Genomic DNA, 17,366 nt, shown 5'->3' with positions numbered 1-17,366 from the left:
TACCTATATATGAAAGTGCTTTTAAGTATACTAAAGGTATTACTTAATTTTCTCCTAAATTATACTACACACTTTACTGTAGAAATACTCTATTGTAGAAATTAGTACGAACAAATTTTTTATATCTATATACGTGAAGCAAGATTTTTGTACCCCTTTTTACGAAAATTGCGCAGACGGAGGAGAATGAAATTTCCCACACTTATAGAGAATAAATTCAGAATGCTAATATGTTTTTAATTATTCCTAAAAAAAACATAAAAAAACAATACAGAAACTACTATGTATTTGACGCAACACATATATATATATATATATGTATATCTCAAGATTTTGATAATGTTTAAAGTCTGTGGTCAAATCGAGATTATTAATGATTGCCTTTAATATTATTTGTCTATAGTGTAAAGTTGGCGAAGTCTGTGATTACAAATATAATAGTCATTGACAACAGAACCTTAACAATGTTCAAACTTATAATTTCAATTAATTATAGTTAAACTTCGACTATTGAGGGGCAACTAGTCAATATAAATTGACCAGCTATTGTATCGATTAAAATTACCCCATCATCAAGGGTTGCAGCATGGGGTGTCTCCGCTCGGGTGGTCCGGCGGCGATCACCAGTCCCGTGACCGAAGCCCTGGTCGCGAGTCTCTCTGGTCTGGAGCCGACCGCTATCTGTACCGTGGAAGCGTTGCATCCCACAACGCCTTCTGAACCGCACGCTACTAATTGGCTCGTTAGCATTGTGACGCTCTCAATACCGTGAATACCTACAAATCAATTAATGATAATGATAATGAACTTTCTTTTTTAATTGTTTAGATGGGTGGACGAGCTCACAGCCCACCTAGTGTTAAGTGGTTACTGGAGCCCATAGACATCTACAACATAAATGCGCCACCCACCTTGAGATATAAGTTCTAAGGTCTCAGTATAGTTACAACGACTGCCCCACCCTTCAAACCGAAACGCATTACTGCTTCACGGCAGAAATAGGCAGAGTGGTGGTACCCATCCGCGCGGACTCACGAGAGGTACTATCACCAGTAAAACACTAACAGTGAATTAATGAAAACTCAATCTTATAGTGACAATCAACAACGAACATTATCAGCTTTTTACTTTTTCTACTGGTGTTGGACTAGTGGGGAGTCCATACGGGTAGGTACTGTTACTGGGTGGATCCAGGAGCTATTTTCAAAAAAGGAAACTGTGACTGACACTGAGTATATTTTACAGAAGAAATATTACAAACGATGGGTGTTTCCGCTACTCAAGCCAATTCTATTCTGGCCGTTTTAGCAATAAATCGTCTTTATATAGAGACGATGCATTCAAGAATACCTTAGTCTTCATTATATTGGAGGGGGGGGGGGGGGGCGTTATTTAATGCAATTGAGAATTCCATCCCAAGTCTTAAGACTATCGGAGACTCTTGAAACAATCCAAGAACGTACAATGTTAGTGCCCTAATAAAATACTCACTAAAGAACCGCCGGAGCCCGTACAAATGAGGAGTTTCAGCTGTAATTTCATTGTGTCTTGACGGCGAATATGGTACTTGTTTATTTATCTGCGAAATACGAAATGCATTGCGATATCTAGTAACAGCACTACGTACCTTCGTATCGTAAAATTTGTAGAAACTACGTCAAAACTATAGTTTGTTTTACAAAATCATATAAATATACTGACTAAATGACTCGGTGGTGTAGCAGTTAGCACCCCCGACTGTTGCGCCGAGGGTCGTGGGTTCGAATCCCACACCGGGCAAACGTTGTATGATAAACAGGTTTGTTTAGTCTTTGTCTGGGTGGTTATTATCTATTTATGTATATATTTAAACGTATACAACTATGTTTGTTAGTCTCTGGTACCCATAGGACAAGGAATCTTAATTAGGCGCCAGATAACCGTGCGTAATTCGTTCCCATTCATGATTATTATTATTATATTCTATACCTAACGAAAAGTACAAATTTACTCTTTTTTTCTCCTACCTAAGCTGATGGTCTAGAGTCTCTAAAGAGACCATATCAGCGTAACCTTAACTAGTAGGTGAGCTCACGGGGCTCAAACCTAACGATGTTGCTGACACTGACCCTAGCAAGAGCCGTGCTTCGCAGAATCTACCAGCGGATCGGAAACGCGACCCACTGAGAAGATCCGGCGAGAAACTCAGTGGGCTGTGTCTATGGGCTAATTTACTCGCCGAGTCCTTCGTCGCAAGCGACGGGTTCGACAAGGACAACAACCGGCAATTTACTCAAGAGTGGTGATCACGCACCAAAAGACACAATCGGGGGGGCGGTCTCACAAGGATCAACGACAAGGGTCGTGGGATTTACAGGATTTTTATCAAGCCTTTGGTGAGACCTATTACCAGCCATTGATCAACTTGTGTCGATGGGGAACTGAACGAAAACTTGAATAGGTATAAATGTGCATCTTCTTATAGATTATTTTCAAAATATTATATGAACTTGCAAGTTACTCAATCACCTGAGAATACGATTTAATAATAAAATAAACATACGAGATTAATAATTCCTTTGACACGTTTGAATCTATCCGTGCACAGGTCCAGCCGAATCGGTCTCTCGACGTCTATTCTTATAGAGCCCTTTGCATTCGAGCTAGAAGACGAATTCACGTAACCTACAATAAAGAAAAGTATGCAAAACTTTAGCAATTCTTTTTAAAAATCGAAATCGGTTAAAAGTAGTATTAGTAAAAGTAGTATTTACGCATTTAAAACGACCCTAACTGTAAGTGTAAATAAATAATAGTTTAAAAAACTAACAAAATACGCTTTTATAGAAAAACCAACTAACTGGGGTGATTTTCAGGACATTATCAAAATAACCCTTCTACTCATATCTGTTCATAAAATATTTATGACTACTGATACCATGCACCCCAAGCTTTTTTTACAATAAAATCATTTTTTCTTACAATATTTTTAATTCAAATTTATTAAAATTTATATTCTATATTTTAGTTGTATTTTCTATAAAAGCGTATTTTATTAGTTTTTATTAAACTATTATTTATTTTTCATTTTTTAAATGAATTTCAATATTTTTCTTATTTTTTTTAAATATTGGATTGTCTTCGTCCTTAATAAGTATACCAAATTTCGAGTTAATCCGACGTTTAGAAGGGGGTCAGAATCAAGTTCAAAGATTCCGTTACATACTAACACACATACGTCTGAAGCTAATAAGAGCGTATTAAAAATAATACCAAGTAGTAATACCAAGTACAATCAATAAAGTCAATAAAATTGCCAACTATTCCCTAAATCATAGACAATGGTATATTATTTACATTACATAAATCTTGTATCATAATATTTCACAATTATCTGGATTGTAATACAGGTTCTAACACTTCTCACTTAACATCTATTTAAATTTAAAATTCAACACTAACACGAAACTAGAGGTTTATCAAATTCTAAATTCATCTGTACGATTGAAATATTTGTATATTATCAATGTCAGTACTGTAGTAACATAAGCTGGTCTTATAGGTATTTCATGGCATGTGGGGTATATTTATCATAAATACTGATCGTTAGAAGTTATCTCTGAACAAAGTTACTGAAATTAAACAACAAGAACTAATGACGGATAAAAATCTCCGAGCTCACCAGAAGATGGCACTAGTATCTTCATAGTGGCCAATGCGGGCGGTATGTCCGTCACAGGATCAACTGCGCCTTTTGCAGTTGACAGAAGGACTAAGCTCCAATGACTGTCATTCTTGCCCACGCCGAGTCCCAACCACAAGTCGAAGAGGGATACCTGGAAACGTTTCCGACGTAAGACTGTCGTATTCACAACAAACTTAAGCAGATGGGTTCTGTTCTGAAAAGTCATTGTAATAACTGCATGGCTCGATCAATCAGCGCCAACTATGGACTACCGTATAAAGACTAACTTTTTTTACCGCTTAGATGGGTAGACGAGCTCACAGCCCACATGATGTTAGGTGGTTACTGCAGCCCATAGACGTAAATACGCCATCCACCATGATATATAAGTTCTAAGGTCTCAAGTATAGTTACAACGGCTGCCTCACCCTTCAAACCGAAACGCATTACTGCTTCACGGCAAAAATAGGCAGGGTGGCGGTACCTACCCGCGCGGATTCACAAGAGGTCCTACCACCAGTAAAAAGACTACCTGCAAGCTGCGTTGTGTCTTCTTCCTCCAATAGTATAGATTAGGTTGTTGCAACGTCAAATGGATTAAAGGCAGATTCCCTTCGGACTTCCTCGCTAATGGCAGCGTTTCCTGTAAACAATGGACATTGTACGTAAAGGTGCGGAAATTTGACTGATACATCAGAAACGTGTGCATTTCTAATTTAAATCAGACTTTTGAAGTTAAACTTCTTTAGGCGCGTTGAGAGTCAAATTTAACTCGCGACAGATTCGTTACGGCTAGAGAGAAAAGATACAATTTAGGAAGAGCGAGAGTGAGAAAATAGACAAGGGAGGAAAAGAGAGGGAAAGGAAAAAGAGAGCTAAGTAGTTTCTCTTATACACAGCACTCCCTATTCTCCCTTTACGCTTTTTGCGGTTCTATGAAATCGGAAAAAATTAAGAAAATCACAATACTACACACCACAAAAGAAGTTGCACTTCTTTCATGTGTAACAAGGGGCACGAGCACCATTTTTTTTATATAAATATTTGTATCATAATTATTGAAGGTTAACGTACATTGTGTTCCGGCTTGGGCGTGCCGACGTCGATATTCGGCACAGACTCCGGGTTGCTTTTGCTGGCCACCGGAGACTCGTCTTCGTCGCGTTTTGATGATTCTTGAGAATTATGTATGATCACCTGAATAAATTGACGAGATATTAATTAAAAAAATAATTTTGGTTTAATAAGCCGTTCAGAAGAAAATAAGCAAAGTTTTATAATATGTAGATATGGGTAATTTAGTGAAGCAGTTAGTATTCTGGTTTAAAAGATGGGTTGCTCTATACCTCATGTCTTAAAGAAGGCAGCGGCACACACATTGCGATATTTATTCGATAACCGCTTTGTACCACATGAGGCGTGAGCTTGTTAACCTATCCAGAGCAATTTAGCACTAATAGACTTAATTATGTATGAGTTATCATTCAAGTCTCTTTTCTTCCAAATTTACCAACAAAATTGAAAGATACTATTTATAATCGATTAAAAATCACCTTTAGAACGCGTTATGATTCTTTTAAATTTGCTGTAAAATTCATATAGTCCAAAGCTGATTCATTTTTAATATACCTCCAGGAGTGGGACGGGCTCTACGACTCTCTCGACTACGGGAGGTCGAAGCGCCACGACCTCCGGGCTGGAGTTATCCTTCGTGTACAGAGACAGCTCTATTATGCCCATAGTGACGTACACTTCGAGGAAGTCCGAAGCGTCCATTCTGAAATAAAAACAATCATTTTAAAACAAATTTCCATTTTAATTTATTCTTATATAGTATCTATCTGCTTTTTTTTCGCCATGCGTTTCCTGATTTTAAGGTTAATTTAAAGATTAAGTGAGTCACCTATGAATACGTTTGTCTGCACAAAAAATGGAAGGTGAGCATGTATTTAATGAGCAGTGAATAGTTAAGGGTATTATCAAGGTCAAAACCGTACAGGCTGAAATTGTTTTACCTTAAGATTTTCTTGGTAAACGCAGAGAGTTCATTCTAACTTGACGGCTCAAGCAATTGGATGAGATTCTTCAGTGTTTCTGTTATTACTTCCTATCTAATGTGGACGATAGTGCAAATGTAATGTTAATTACGACAAATGAGTTTTGAGCGAAAATGGCTTTGATTCTCACGAATGTATCAATAGACGTAGCTGCATGTAAACTCACATCTGCTCAGCAAAACCTACGGATACGGACTTCTTTGGTATGACGGTCGGCTCCTCAACCAACCTGCCGGATTTGAAGGTGGAATGCGATGTCGTCTCCACGCCGGAGTCCGCCGCGGCGGCCTTCGCGAACTCTTGATATTTCATTATATCTATAAAACATTAATATCGACATTTTTTGCATCACAACAGAACATAAGACTTGGCTGGACTCGTGACCAGGCCATAGAATTTTCAAAAAATAATAGTCCATGCAAATATAATGTTAATGTTATTGTGCCGATACTATTGATATTACAAAAATAATAATAATTTGTTATTGTTCTCGTCGAACCCGTCGCTTGCGTAAATTGACCCACAGACACAGCCCACCGCGTTTCCGATCCGGTAGTAGATTCTGCGAAGCACTGCTCTTGCTAGGGCCAGTGTTGGGAACACTCCGGTTTGAGCCCCGTGAGTTCTCCAACTTATTAAGGTTACGCTGAAATGGTCCCTCAAGACCATCAGCTTATGTAAGAAAATAATAATAATAATAATTATTATATTTACAAAGTCATTCAAAACCAAGCACCAAGAATATTTAGAAATGATTTTACAAATTAAAGGTAAAGAATACTATAAGTTTCTTCGATATTATAAACTTAAAATTAAAGCATGCGATCAGTGTCAAGTATTCCATACCTTCATTAAAACTCGTGTCACTGGACGTGGCGTTCAAATCTTGCGGTTCGCTCTCTAAGACTGTCGCATACGGACATACGTGATCTTTCATTTCGTTTAATTGCAACGATAATTCGTTACTGAAAATAAATTTATTAATTTCATTAAAATATTAATTGCGGTCTGCTTATTTTATTTGTTATTATATTATTTGTTATATTGTCATCAGAACTCATCTGTCATTAACACGACGACGACTGTTGCTTTCTGTTTTTTTGGTAAGAATATACTTAGTTAAGATTGTGAATTCATTCAGTGACAAATAGTCAATTTAGTGCACAATATTAAGGATAATCTATATCGATACTAAGCTGTTCTTTGAAACTAATCTGTACTCAAAAACACTTTTTGGCAGAACGCTAGGAGTGAAGTTGTGTGATTTGTTTTATTTTGTCTATTTAGAGTTTCTTCAGGTTTAAATGCTATATAACGATGGTTTATTAACTGTTGAATATCTGTGAAAGTGCACAAATGTGGGAAAATGAAACAAAGCCGCCGGACGTACCTTCTCGGGATCTACCAAAAAGTCCACAGAAAAATTTTCAGTAAATGACCACCATTTTACTGAGATTATATTTCATCCCATATCATCTCATCTCATTTCATTTAATTTCATCCCAGTTGATTAATGTCTCAAATTAATCATCTTCATTTCATTTCATTTCACTCCATATTATAATTTTTCATAAAAATAAGAATATAAATTAAAATAAGACTTGACCTAAAGGTTTTAGTTACCAGGTCATAAAATCTCTTAAAAAAAGGTACTTAGATTTTAATCGGAATTTTTAAAACTACAGAAATCTGTAACTCACCTCTCTTGAATAGAATCACGTATGTCTTCGATCAAGCGCCGCAATAAGTCCAGTTGGTCAACGCTCAACTCTATTGCGCAATCCGATACTAAGTTCACCTCGACAGCCGGACCGCAGACCAGAGTGCCGGAATTGTACAGAGCCGGAGCTAGCACGCAACCGATGTCGAGCCTGCGTTACAATAGAAATTTGATGTTGTTACGCCGGTAAGAGTGACGCCATCTATCGTAGAATAGCAAAAACGAATATCAAAAGTACCAGTAAAATCGAGCATGCTCTAGAAGTACAACACCATCTATTATCAAACAGCGGAAACACATATCGACACTACTCGACCTGTGAGGAATGTTCTCGAAAATTGTAGAGATGTCGTATCGACTATAAAACCTTTGCAGAAAGGACACGAAATCAGTTAGTAATAGGCTCTACTCGAAGCGAAACAGCGAACGGATCACCGTAAGCGACGCGGAAGAAGCGAATTACGAATTATAAGGCGTTGTAAGTGTTTTAAGTGTTAAATAGAGTTTTAATTTGTACTTCGGTGAAAGTTTTATTTATCTCGAACTCCAGCGCGTAACATTATCATTGTTCCAAGTGAACGGGTGGTTACATGAGCCAACATAACATGAACGCCATCTATCTTCGGACGTGACGACTAAATCTCAATGGTATAGGGTTGTCGCATCCTTAAAACCGGAACGCATTTCCGTTTCAATATAGAAATAAGCAGGATTGTGGTGTGCGAATCCGTATTTTTCACTAGACGTCCTACCACTACGACGTCATACTTATTAATCATTACAAAATAAATATTTCTATACTCGTCGCTTTGAAGTCGTTCAGAACGTTCTAATCTAGACCGTCAAAGGCATCACTAGCCGGTGCAACGCCCGTGCGCAATCATTACCCTAGAGCGCTCTAGATTCTTCTACATTAAAACTGGTGCATTAAGAGTGTCAAGGTTGTCGTCATAGGTAAAGCCATATACACAGTCAAATTATTATTTAAATTTACTGGGCGTTAATTACCTAAAATTCGATTTTGATATTAGAGATGCACTGTGAGATAATCGATAAGTAGAGTTAGTTTGGTCAGACTATATATGGTCAATATGAATTGTATATATTGTTTATAATGGCATTACTAGTATCGATTTCGTTATTAATAAGTCAAACATTGAGCTTTTTTCCCCACTTAATCTTTAGTAGTTTAACGGGCTATTCCAAATACTATTAAGAGCAGAGTTTCGCATAATCTACCACCGGATCGAAATCGCGACTCACTGAGAATATCCGGCGAGAAACTCAGTGGGTTATACCATTAAGCGATACTCACGCGTGTAGTATTGGCGTTACAACAGGCGCGACAGTGGGTTGACTCCATTTTAAGGCTGGATTTTCACCACCTGTTCCCTTAAGGATCTCCGCTTCGCTCACCTTTCAAAGATACATTCTGTTTAAAACTATTGATACGAGATCAGACTCGATCATGACATAAGAAAGCTCTCTCCGGACTAGTAAGCCGAAGGCGCATTTAGGAGGTTTCCTTACCTCTTGGTTGACAATTTGCCTGAACTGCGCCGATCTTATGGCGACATTCTTGATTATGACCTCGTACTGCCGACCTTCGTACTCGCTGTTGTTCGCCCAACCGGAGTCCGAGGTCGAGTTGACCGCGCGCCTGCTCATACACCGTTTACTTACTAACACACCTTTGTGCAAATGTATATCGAGAATTTATAAACAAAACTATGGAACTAAAAACTAGCGTAACGTAACGTAACAGCAAAACGTGGCCTAAAAGATAAGACGTCGGATGCATTCGTATGCAGCGATGTATCGGTGTTCGAATCTCGCCAACAGGAACCAATTTTTTCCAATTAAATACGTACTTAGCAAATGTTCACGATTGATTTCCACGGTGAGGAAATAACATCGTGTAATAAAAATCAAATCCGCAAAATTATTGTAAGTCCGCACAGGTACCAACACCCTGCCTATTTCTGCCGAGAAGTAGTAATTCGTTTCGGTTTGAAGGTCGGAGCAGCCGATGTACTGTTAAAACTGAGACCTTACAACTCATGTCTCGAGGTGGGTGGCGGCATTTACGTTGTATATGTCTATGGGCTCCGGTAACCACTTAACACCAGGTGGGCTGTGAGCTCGTCCACCCATCTGAGCAACAAAAAAAATGTCATCGTTATTAGAATAATTTTAGCAATTACATAGGTAAGCACTCAATTGCAGGTCGATGAAGCTTGCAGCTACTTATAAGGCCATACAAACAGGTCCATAATCCATAATGTACAAAGTTCAGCCGGTTACTGATCGGGAGTGGCACAGTTTATTTGAAACATTAACACACACATTAACACACAACACTAAGGTGTAAATGTGTAGCGATCATTTATATTTCAACTTATAGTTATCAAATAGTGTTTGTTATACATGACAATACCTGCAAATAGGATTCTCGGGATGTGGATTGACCGAAATCTTTCCGATCTGAAAGTAAAATGTAAATGATGATAAAAATTTAAAAACGGTGTAAAACAGTTACACAGAGTCAGACTGTGTAGTTTATTTTAATAAATGAAAATAATTCAAATGGATTATATGTTAGTCTTTAAAAGAGTTCGTATGCAAACATCATTAAAATTTAATGAATCTAACAAGAATATTCGTTAATAACCCAGCTATCGTATAAGTCGTCTTTTTTTATTTATTGCTCATGTGGGTGGACGAGCTCACGGCCCACCTGGTGTAAATTGGTTACCAGAGCCCATAGACATCTACAACGTAAATGCGCCACCCACCTTGAGATATGAGTTCTAAGGTCTCAGTATAGTTACAACGGCTGCCCCACCCTTCAAATCGAAACGCATTACTGCTTCACGGCAGAAATAGTTAGGGTGGTTGTATTTAACCGGGCAAACTCAAAATACGTCTTACCACTAGTAAAATGCAAATGCATTTTAAATGCTTTTTTTTATATTATTGATTAAACGCTATCATCAATATTACGATTCTATTCTTCACTATTTGTTTGGATCATATTTAACATCGACCCAATCATAAAATTCCTTTCCGAAGATCCGGCCAGAATCTCAGAGGGCTGGGTCTGTGGGTTAGTTCACTCGTCGACCCCTTCATCGCAAGCGACGGATTCGACGAGAACGGTTCCAGGAAATTATTTATTATATATATATTTACACTCACAACAAACATAAACGTGTCATCGAGTCCCGTGTCTTCTTCGTCACAAGTCAGCAAAAGCCTCAATCCACCAGCGGTTATGTAGCAGAACGGCCACTGCCACACGGTAGGAGCGCTGTTAAAATAAGAAACAATATATTTTTATTACTAGTGAATACCGGCCGTACTTCACCAGGGATATTGCCATTCTATATAAAATACTCGCGTGCGTATGAGTTTCGTAGAAAATGATTCAAAACTTTTTAAGAAACATTAATTAATCTACACCGATTTGTAAAGCTTAAAAAAACCTTTTTACATATGGTGGGTAGAGTAATATTTCCTAAGTTCCATTTTTATCAAAATATATTTAATTCTCCAAAAATGTCAAATGCCGTATACGAAAAAGAGCACAGTAAATAGTATGCGAACCTGGCCTCGGGTTGATTCTGTTGGGGACAGAACGATCGAGACGCCATCTCGTGCACGAGGGCTATGATGTGATCCACGACGGTCGGCTGCAGAACCACTTCTAAAGGCGCTAGGGTCGCGTATAGTTCCCACATTGTGTCCGTGCTCTGGACAACACAACAACATTAATTTCTACAGTATACATACTAATATATAAATCTACAGTGTTTTTACGGATGTTCCGTTATAACTACTGAACCATGCATGCGATTGACTTGAAACTTGGTATCCACGTAGAAAACACATGTACTTAATGATTAGGCTAATATTTATATGAGTGTTAGGCTCTTTAATTATAATGACAATAAATAATAATGTTAATTTTAAATGCCCAGCGAAGCGGGCGAGTACGGGTAGTACATATATATTATTGATTGTTAAATAACTATTTTTTAGTGATTAAATATAAAATGCCATACTAACTCACAGAGTAAAAAAAAACACTACTAACTGTTTTGTTTTCAAGTAATTTCGGATGAAGTTCTTCTCTCCAGCTGGAAGGTAGATTTGATATTCTGCAAAGGAATCATCAGTCAAAACATGTATAATACTTGTAGGAGCAGTAGTAGTTAAGCTGCTTGAATTAACTAGAATGTCTAGGCACTGACATAAAGGATAGGTAACACAGAGAGAATGTTTATTGTTGTGTCGTTTACTTAACGTATATTGTATATAAGGTAAGATTAAGGTACAATATAAGTAGATTAGCACTTAAGTAACTCAATAGAAAGGTAAGTGAACAATAGCGCACAGCGCAGACAGCATTGCCGATGCACTACCAAAGTATCTCCGAAAGTGCTTTAACAACAATAGCGGATGATGGACTAAAATCACAAGCGACAGCGATTTTGTCGAAATTGTAAGGCGGTTGCCCAAGTAGTGGTATATTTCAATGTAGTGGCGGATAACTGAGTCGCCACATACTAATGAATATTTACAAATACTCGATCGTATACGTAGGTTCCTATATTTATTTGCTTATTCCAAGATGAACATCTACGCGGCTGGCTGATCAACAGATTTTTTTACTTACTGCGCTTGTGTGACCGTTATCGATAGGAAATGATTGTCCTCTTTGGCATTGCTTGGTTCGCGGGCTTCGAGCACCCTGCCTCCCAGAACGCCGGCTGTCCACTCGTCACTACCCACTCTATATAAAAAAATAGTTCAATTTAATAAACAAAATGATTATGTATTTAATTCAAATATAATAATTTTTACTGGTGGTAGGACCTCTTGTGTCTCCGCGCGGGTAGGTACCACCACCCCGCCTATTTCTGCCGTGAAGCAGTAATGCGTTTCGGCTTGAAGGGCAGGGCAGCCGTTGTAACTATACTGAGATCTTAGAACTTTATCTCAAGGTGGGTGACGCATTTACGTTGTAGATGTCTATGGGCTTCAGTGACCACTTAACAGCAGGTGGGCTGTGAGCTCTTCCACCCATCTAAGCAATAAAAAAAACATATTTTTTTATAATAACTTTTATTTTGTTTTTTATTCAAGTCTTACTTCTTGTCAAATGAAATTGGCGATGTCGTTCGAGTTCAATAAGCCAATAAGGTTTATGATGCAATATTAACAAAAATGTAAATATGTAGATTGGGAGAGGCCTATGTTCAGCAGTGGACGACTGTGGGCTGTTGATGATGATGATGATGATGATGATGATGATGATGAAATATGTTGTTGTGTTTTTTATATTAAATTAAATAATATAATGTAACCAAATAAAACCTAAATTAAGTAAGAATAAAATAGCAGACGAAGGATAGATGGATATCAATGAAAGAAATATTTTTAAAGTACTTTTAATTGCATACCGGAAGGACAAATCATTTTTTGTATAATGACGTCAGCACTCAAGAGTGCGACACAAATTTTACACCAAAACTTCAATGGATATATATTATTTAAATTGTATAAGTCATTTTACAATAACATCGATCTAAGCTAGCCAAGTATTTGTTGATGTTACAATTGTTATTGTTAACAACTGTATTTTCTTTAGATTTATGTAAACAAGAAAAAGATAAAAAGACGAATACGTACCGTTCATATTGCCTCACTGAGGCTGAGGCCAATTTGATCCGTAATTGATTGTAATGGGACTGCATGTCAATGGTCGATATAATATCGTCGATGTCGAATGCTAATTTGGCATGATTGGCAGCTATTACAAGGGTCGCTCGACTTACAACCCACTGGAACCAGAAGAACGTCTTCAGTTTCGATGTAACTGAAAAAAAAAAGTTTATGCAAAGCGTCTGTATACTTTATACTTTGAGAAATGTCTTCACATATCTCAAACGGTCCAAAGTATTATTTCGATCTTATTTACGTAAGTTGCAGTCAGAAAATTACTAATATTCCCGTAATTGTATAGACGAACGTCGAATTCTAACATCCAGCCACTTAATCGAAATCTCAGATTTATTGAAATTAAAATCATTATTACCCTTCAAATTGTAAAAGATTATTTTGTGATGGAAACAGATAGGACAACGACAAGCTAATATTAATGTAGGATGTATTCCATGACCAAATAAAACAACGAAAATTACAAATTATTTTGGAACTTTAAAACTTACTTACTAATTATTTTATCCTAACTTTTTTTTTTGCTAAAATGGGTGGACGAGCTCACAGCCCACATGGTGTGAGGTAGTTACTGGAGCCCATAGACATCTACAAAGTAAATGCGCCACGCACTTTGAGATATAAGTTGTAAGGTCTCAAGTATGGTTACAATGGCTGCCCCGCCCTTCAAACCGAAACGCATTACTGCTTCACGGCAGAAATTGGCAGGGTGGTTGTATTTAACCGGGCAAACTCAAAATACGTCTTACCACTAGTAAAATGCAAATGCGTTTTAAATGCTGGTAAAATGGTACCTACCCGCGCGGACTCACAAGAGGTCCCACCACCAGTAATTACGCAAATAATAACTGTGTTAAATAAACGTAAAGATATCTTGCAATATATAATTTAATAATAAATAAAAAACGATTTTCATAGTTTTTGTACTTACGGTCTTGTGCTGAATGCGATTCGAATATTGGAATAAGGTCTGATCTATTCTCGCTTGTAGTTTCGTCTGAAGGGCTCCGTCCTTCTTCTATTTCTGACATGGATCTAAAAACAATAACAACCAGTAGTTGTTTCATCATCCGTCATCTTCATGTCAAGGGGGAACTGACTTATCATCGTCTACCCATCATTTATATCTTTATACGTATTTTCAGATTCCAAACACGTTTTAACGATAGACTGTTTGGTATTCATATTAAAAAATATCTGTTTTCTTTTATTAGGTAGAACCACACAGGTCAGAGCCGTGACAGTAACTCATTACACGTGCAACATCGTAATTTTCTGCTTTTATATCCAATGTCCTTAAGCATAGATTTTTGGCAATCATGTCGAATAGACAAAGGGTGATCGTCAAAACGTGGTTATCGAAACTAAACTCGATGGTACAGAAAACAATGTGACTGGCTAACTGGACCAATGACGTGATCATATATAGAACGACAGTTTAGAGGTATATCACAAAGGCAAGATCTTCCACCGAGCGCTTCGCTCATCTCAAGACATTTGTTATTCTAGTCTCGCGTCCCATTTATCCGAACTAATTCATTTCAGTTTACCTTATCAACGATTTGTGAGAACCGTCTGGTGGCGTGAAAGACTGTCTCGGTCCGATATCTGAACTTCGCCGCATCAGATTCAAAATGTGCTTGAAGTTGTGCAGCGTCGCCGATATTGTATGTACCTGATTTAAAATTAATAGCGTGTTTTTAATCATAGTTAAATCGAACGAAACCTTTGCTGTATATCGATGTATGTATATCTATACAAATAAACAAAATTGAAGTGTCTGTTCATAATATTAAAATTACTACATGAATGTATGTATGTACGGTACATATAACAAAAATAGCATTTTTTTACAATTTTTGTTTCTCTGTCTGTCTATATGTTTGTTCCGGCTAATTTCTGGACTGGAACGGTTGAGCTTATTTTGACGGGACTTTCACTGGAAGATACCTGAAGTAATAAGGAGTAACCTAGGGTACATCTATTTTAGAAAACAATCTAAAATAATTATAAAATAAAGTAATGTTTTATTAAATTCCACGCGGACAAAGTCGCGGACACAGCTAGCTCAGAATGAAACAGCACGAGAAACATTGGAAGCATTTCATTGTAATAATTAGTAGATTTAGGTTAATATTAGGTAAATCTCAAGGTGACCGGTATCTTTTTTTTAAATTTAGTACAAGGTTAGACGAAGCTCACGAATCTGTCGCGTGTAAGGCCTGGTCCAGAAAGGGCGCGTGACACGCACGAGTGAATCGCGGCGAATTCGCTCCTTCTGGACAAGCTCTTAAATTTGACTTTCAACGCGCCTAAAGAAGTTTCACTTCGAAATTGATACCTTTCTGAGGTATTGAACAACGGCACAGTCGCATCACTCGATACGACCGTCTAATCGTTTAGGCCACGGTGAGTTCTATACTAAAAGGATTTAACAGAACGGTGTGCTCCACCTGATCGTGATCGAGCCTGATGATGATGGGCGGGGTGTCCGCGTGTAGATGCACTCCGAGGGACACGACCGGCCCGCTCGTTAAGTTCGGAGGCGCCGTCCTCTCCGGAGACTGCTCCGCTTGCTGTATACAAACATTACGTTAATAATAAACTTGACTGACTAGGTGGTGCAGTATTTAACACTCCTGGCTGTTGCGCCAAGGATCGTGGGTTCGATTCCTACGTCGGGCAAGCATTGTGTGATCAACAGGTTTGAATTCTATTCGTTTGGGTGTTTATTATCTATATATGTACATATTTAAACTTATATAAGTATGTATGTCGGATTCTAGTACCCTTAATACAGGGAATCCTAATTTGGGACCGGATAACCGTGTTTGATTTTTTCCCAGTTTAGTTTAAAAAACATAAACACGTATTTAACTATCAAAAATTGACTAAAGCATTATTTTTTCGTATTCGTTACATTGTATTTTTTTTGTTTGATATTGTACATTGAAACTCACCTCTTGATTGGTCTTCTTACGTCTGAAACAATATTACTATTAGTGTGGTATTGGAATTTTATATTCAATGAAATTTTTAGTATACATCTATATATTAATACGTGAAGCAAAAACTTTGTATCCCTTTTTACGAAAATTGCGCGGACGGAGGAGTATGAAATTTCCTACAATTATAGAGAACACAGAGAAGTGCAGAATGTTAATATTTTTTGTTAATTATGCAAAAAAATACATTACATCAACAAAAAAAAACATTACACACACTACCACGTATTTGACACACATATATACTTTTTGTTTATTGTCAAACTTTTATTATTGTTTAAAGTCTGTGGTCAAATTGAGAATAGATTAATATTGTTTGTCTTTAATATTATTCGTCTATAGTGGAGTCTTGGCGAAAGGCGTGATTATAGAAGTATAGTATTTGACAATAGAACCATAATAATATTCAAATTTATAACGTCTATTAATTATGGTCGAATTTCAACTACTGGGCGACCACTAGTCTATACTAATATTATAAAGAGGAAAAATTTGTTTGTTTGTTTGTATTGAATAGGCTCCGAACTACAAAACCGATTTGAAAAATTCTTTCACTGTTTAGAAGCCACACTATTCCCGAGTGACATAGGCTATAATCTTTTCTGAAAAAAATGAATGAGCGGGCCGCTTGTAATTAATAAAAGGTTGACATATCAAAGATTCCACTGAACCCGAAGAGTTAAAATACTATTATCAGTGTAGCACCGGGTTCTATATAAAAGTAAATATGTATATACCTGGTAGGTCCTCGCACAAATTCTTTCAATGTGGATGGTTTAAAATCCATTCCAGTCATGAAGTATTTGACTGTCTGTAACAATTATATTGGTTATTAAACACGGCTTTATTATCCTGTGTATAAAATATGTATGTTATATAAAATATCTATGTAACGGAACCTTTCATGTAATTTTCACTAGATTCAAGAAGTCCGAATAACTCGGAAATATGCACACGCATCCAAGACCGATGACTAAACAATAATTTTATTACTTCGGTCTATTATACTAACTACGATCACTAAGATAAAAAATTTGATTGTTTTTAAATTTTAATTCGTCTTACTATTAAAACGATTCTTTTTTTAGTATATAACTATTTTAAAATATACATTTTGACAAATTAGTAGAAATATAACCTCGAATTTTTAGAGAGGACAAAAAAATATATAATGAAAA

At 37.0% G+C, this 17,366-nt stretch overlaps 1 protein-coding gene across 5 annotated transcripts in view; it reads right to left on the bottom strand.

Annotated features, from left to right (window-relative positions):
* Vps13B (vacuolar protein sorting 13B) overlaps positions 1–17,366 on the bottom strand; it is a 90,833-nt gene that overhangs the window by 43,252 nt on the left and 30,215 nt on the right. For 4 of the 5 annotated variants that reach the window (XM_089731731.1, XM_089731708.1, XM_089731713.1 and 1 more), the window contains exons 24-46: positions 16,926–16,999; positions 16,144–16,165; positions 15,637–15,759; positions 14,734–14,858; positions 14,115–14,218; positions 13,136–13,322; positions 12,120–12,236; positions 11,538–11,601; positions 11,048–11,193; positions 10,640–10,751; positions 9,879–9,925; positions 8,972–9,101; positions 8,757–8,857; positions 7,422–7,592; positions 6,568–6,686; positions 5,888–6,038; positions 5,294–5,441; positions 4,739–4,861; positions 4,197–4,307; positions 3,662–3,815; positions 2,543–2,664; positions 1,492–1,579; positions 566–776 (exon numbers count right to left, since the gene is read on the bottom strand). In XM_089731731.1, the coding sequence (XP_089587857.1) occupies positions 566–776; positions 1,492–1,579; positions 2,543–2,664; positions 3,662–3,815; positions 4,197–4,307; positions 4,739–4,861; positions 5,294–5,441; positions 5,888–6,038; positions 6,568–6,686; positions 7,422–7,592; positions 8,757–8,857; positions 8,972–9,101; positions 9,879–9,925; positions 10,640–10,751; positions 11,048–11,193; positions 11,538–11,601; positions 12,120–12,236; positions 13,136–13,322; positions 14,115–14,218; positions 14,734–14,858; positions 15,637–15,759; positions 16,144–16,165; positions 16,926–16,999 (2,750 nt within the window). The remainder of the gene's footprint in view (positions 1–565; positions 777–1,491; positions 1,580–2,542; positions 2,665–3,661; positions 3,816–4,196; positions 4,308–4,738; positions 4,862–5,293; positions 5,442–5,887; positions 6,039–6,567; positions 6,687–7,421; positions 7,593–8,756; positions 8,858–8,971; positions 9,102–9,878; positions 9,926–10,639; positions 10,752–11,047; positions 11,194–11,537; positions 11,602–12,119; positions 12,237–13,135; positions 13,323–14,114; positions 14,219–14,733; positions 14,859–15,636; positions 15,760–16,143; positions 16,166–16,925; positions 17,000–17,366) is intronic. The other variant, XM_089731723.1, reaches the window with a different exon arrangement.

This window comes from Bombyx mandarina, chromosome 01 (genome assembly GCF_030267445.1).
Source record: "Bombyx mandarina strain Sakado chromosome 01, ASM3026744v2".
Classification (NCBI taxonomy): Eukaryota; Metazoa; Arthropoda; class Insecta; order Lepidoptera; family Bombycidae; genus Bombyx; species Bombyx mandarina.
Note: the sequence above shows the minus strand (reverse complement) of the source record. Positions and strands in the feature narration are given on the sequence as shown.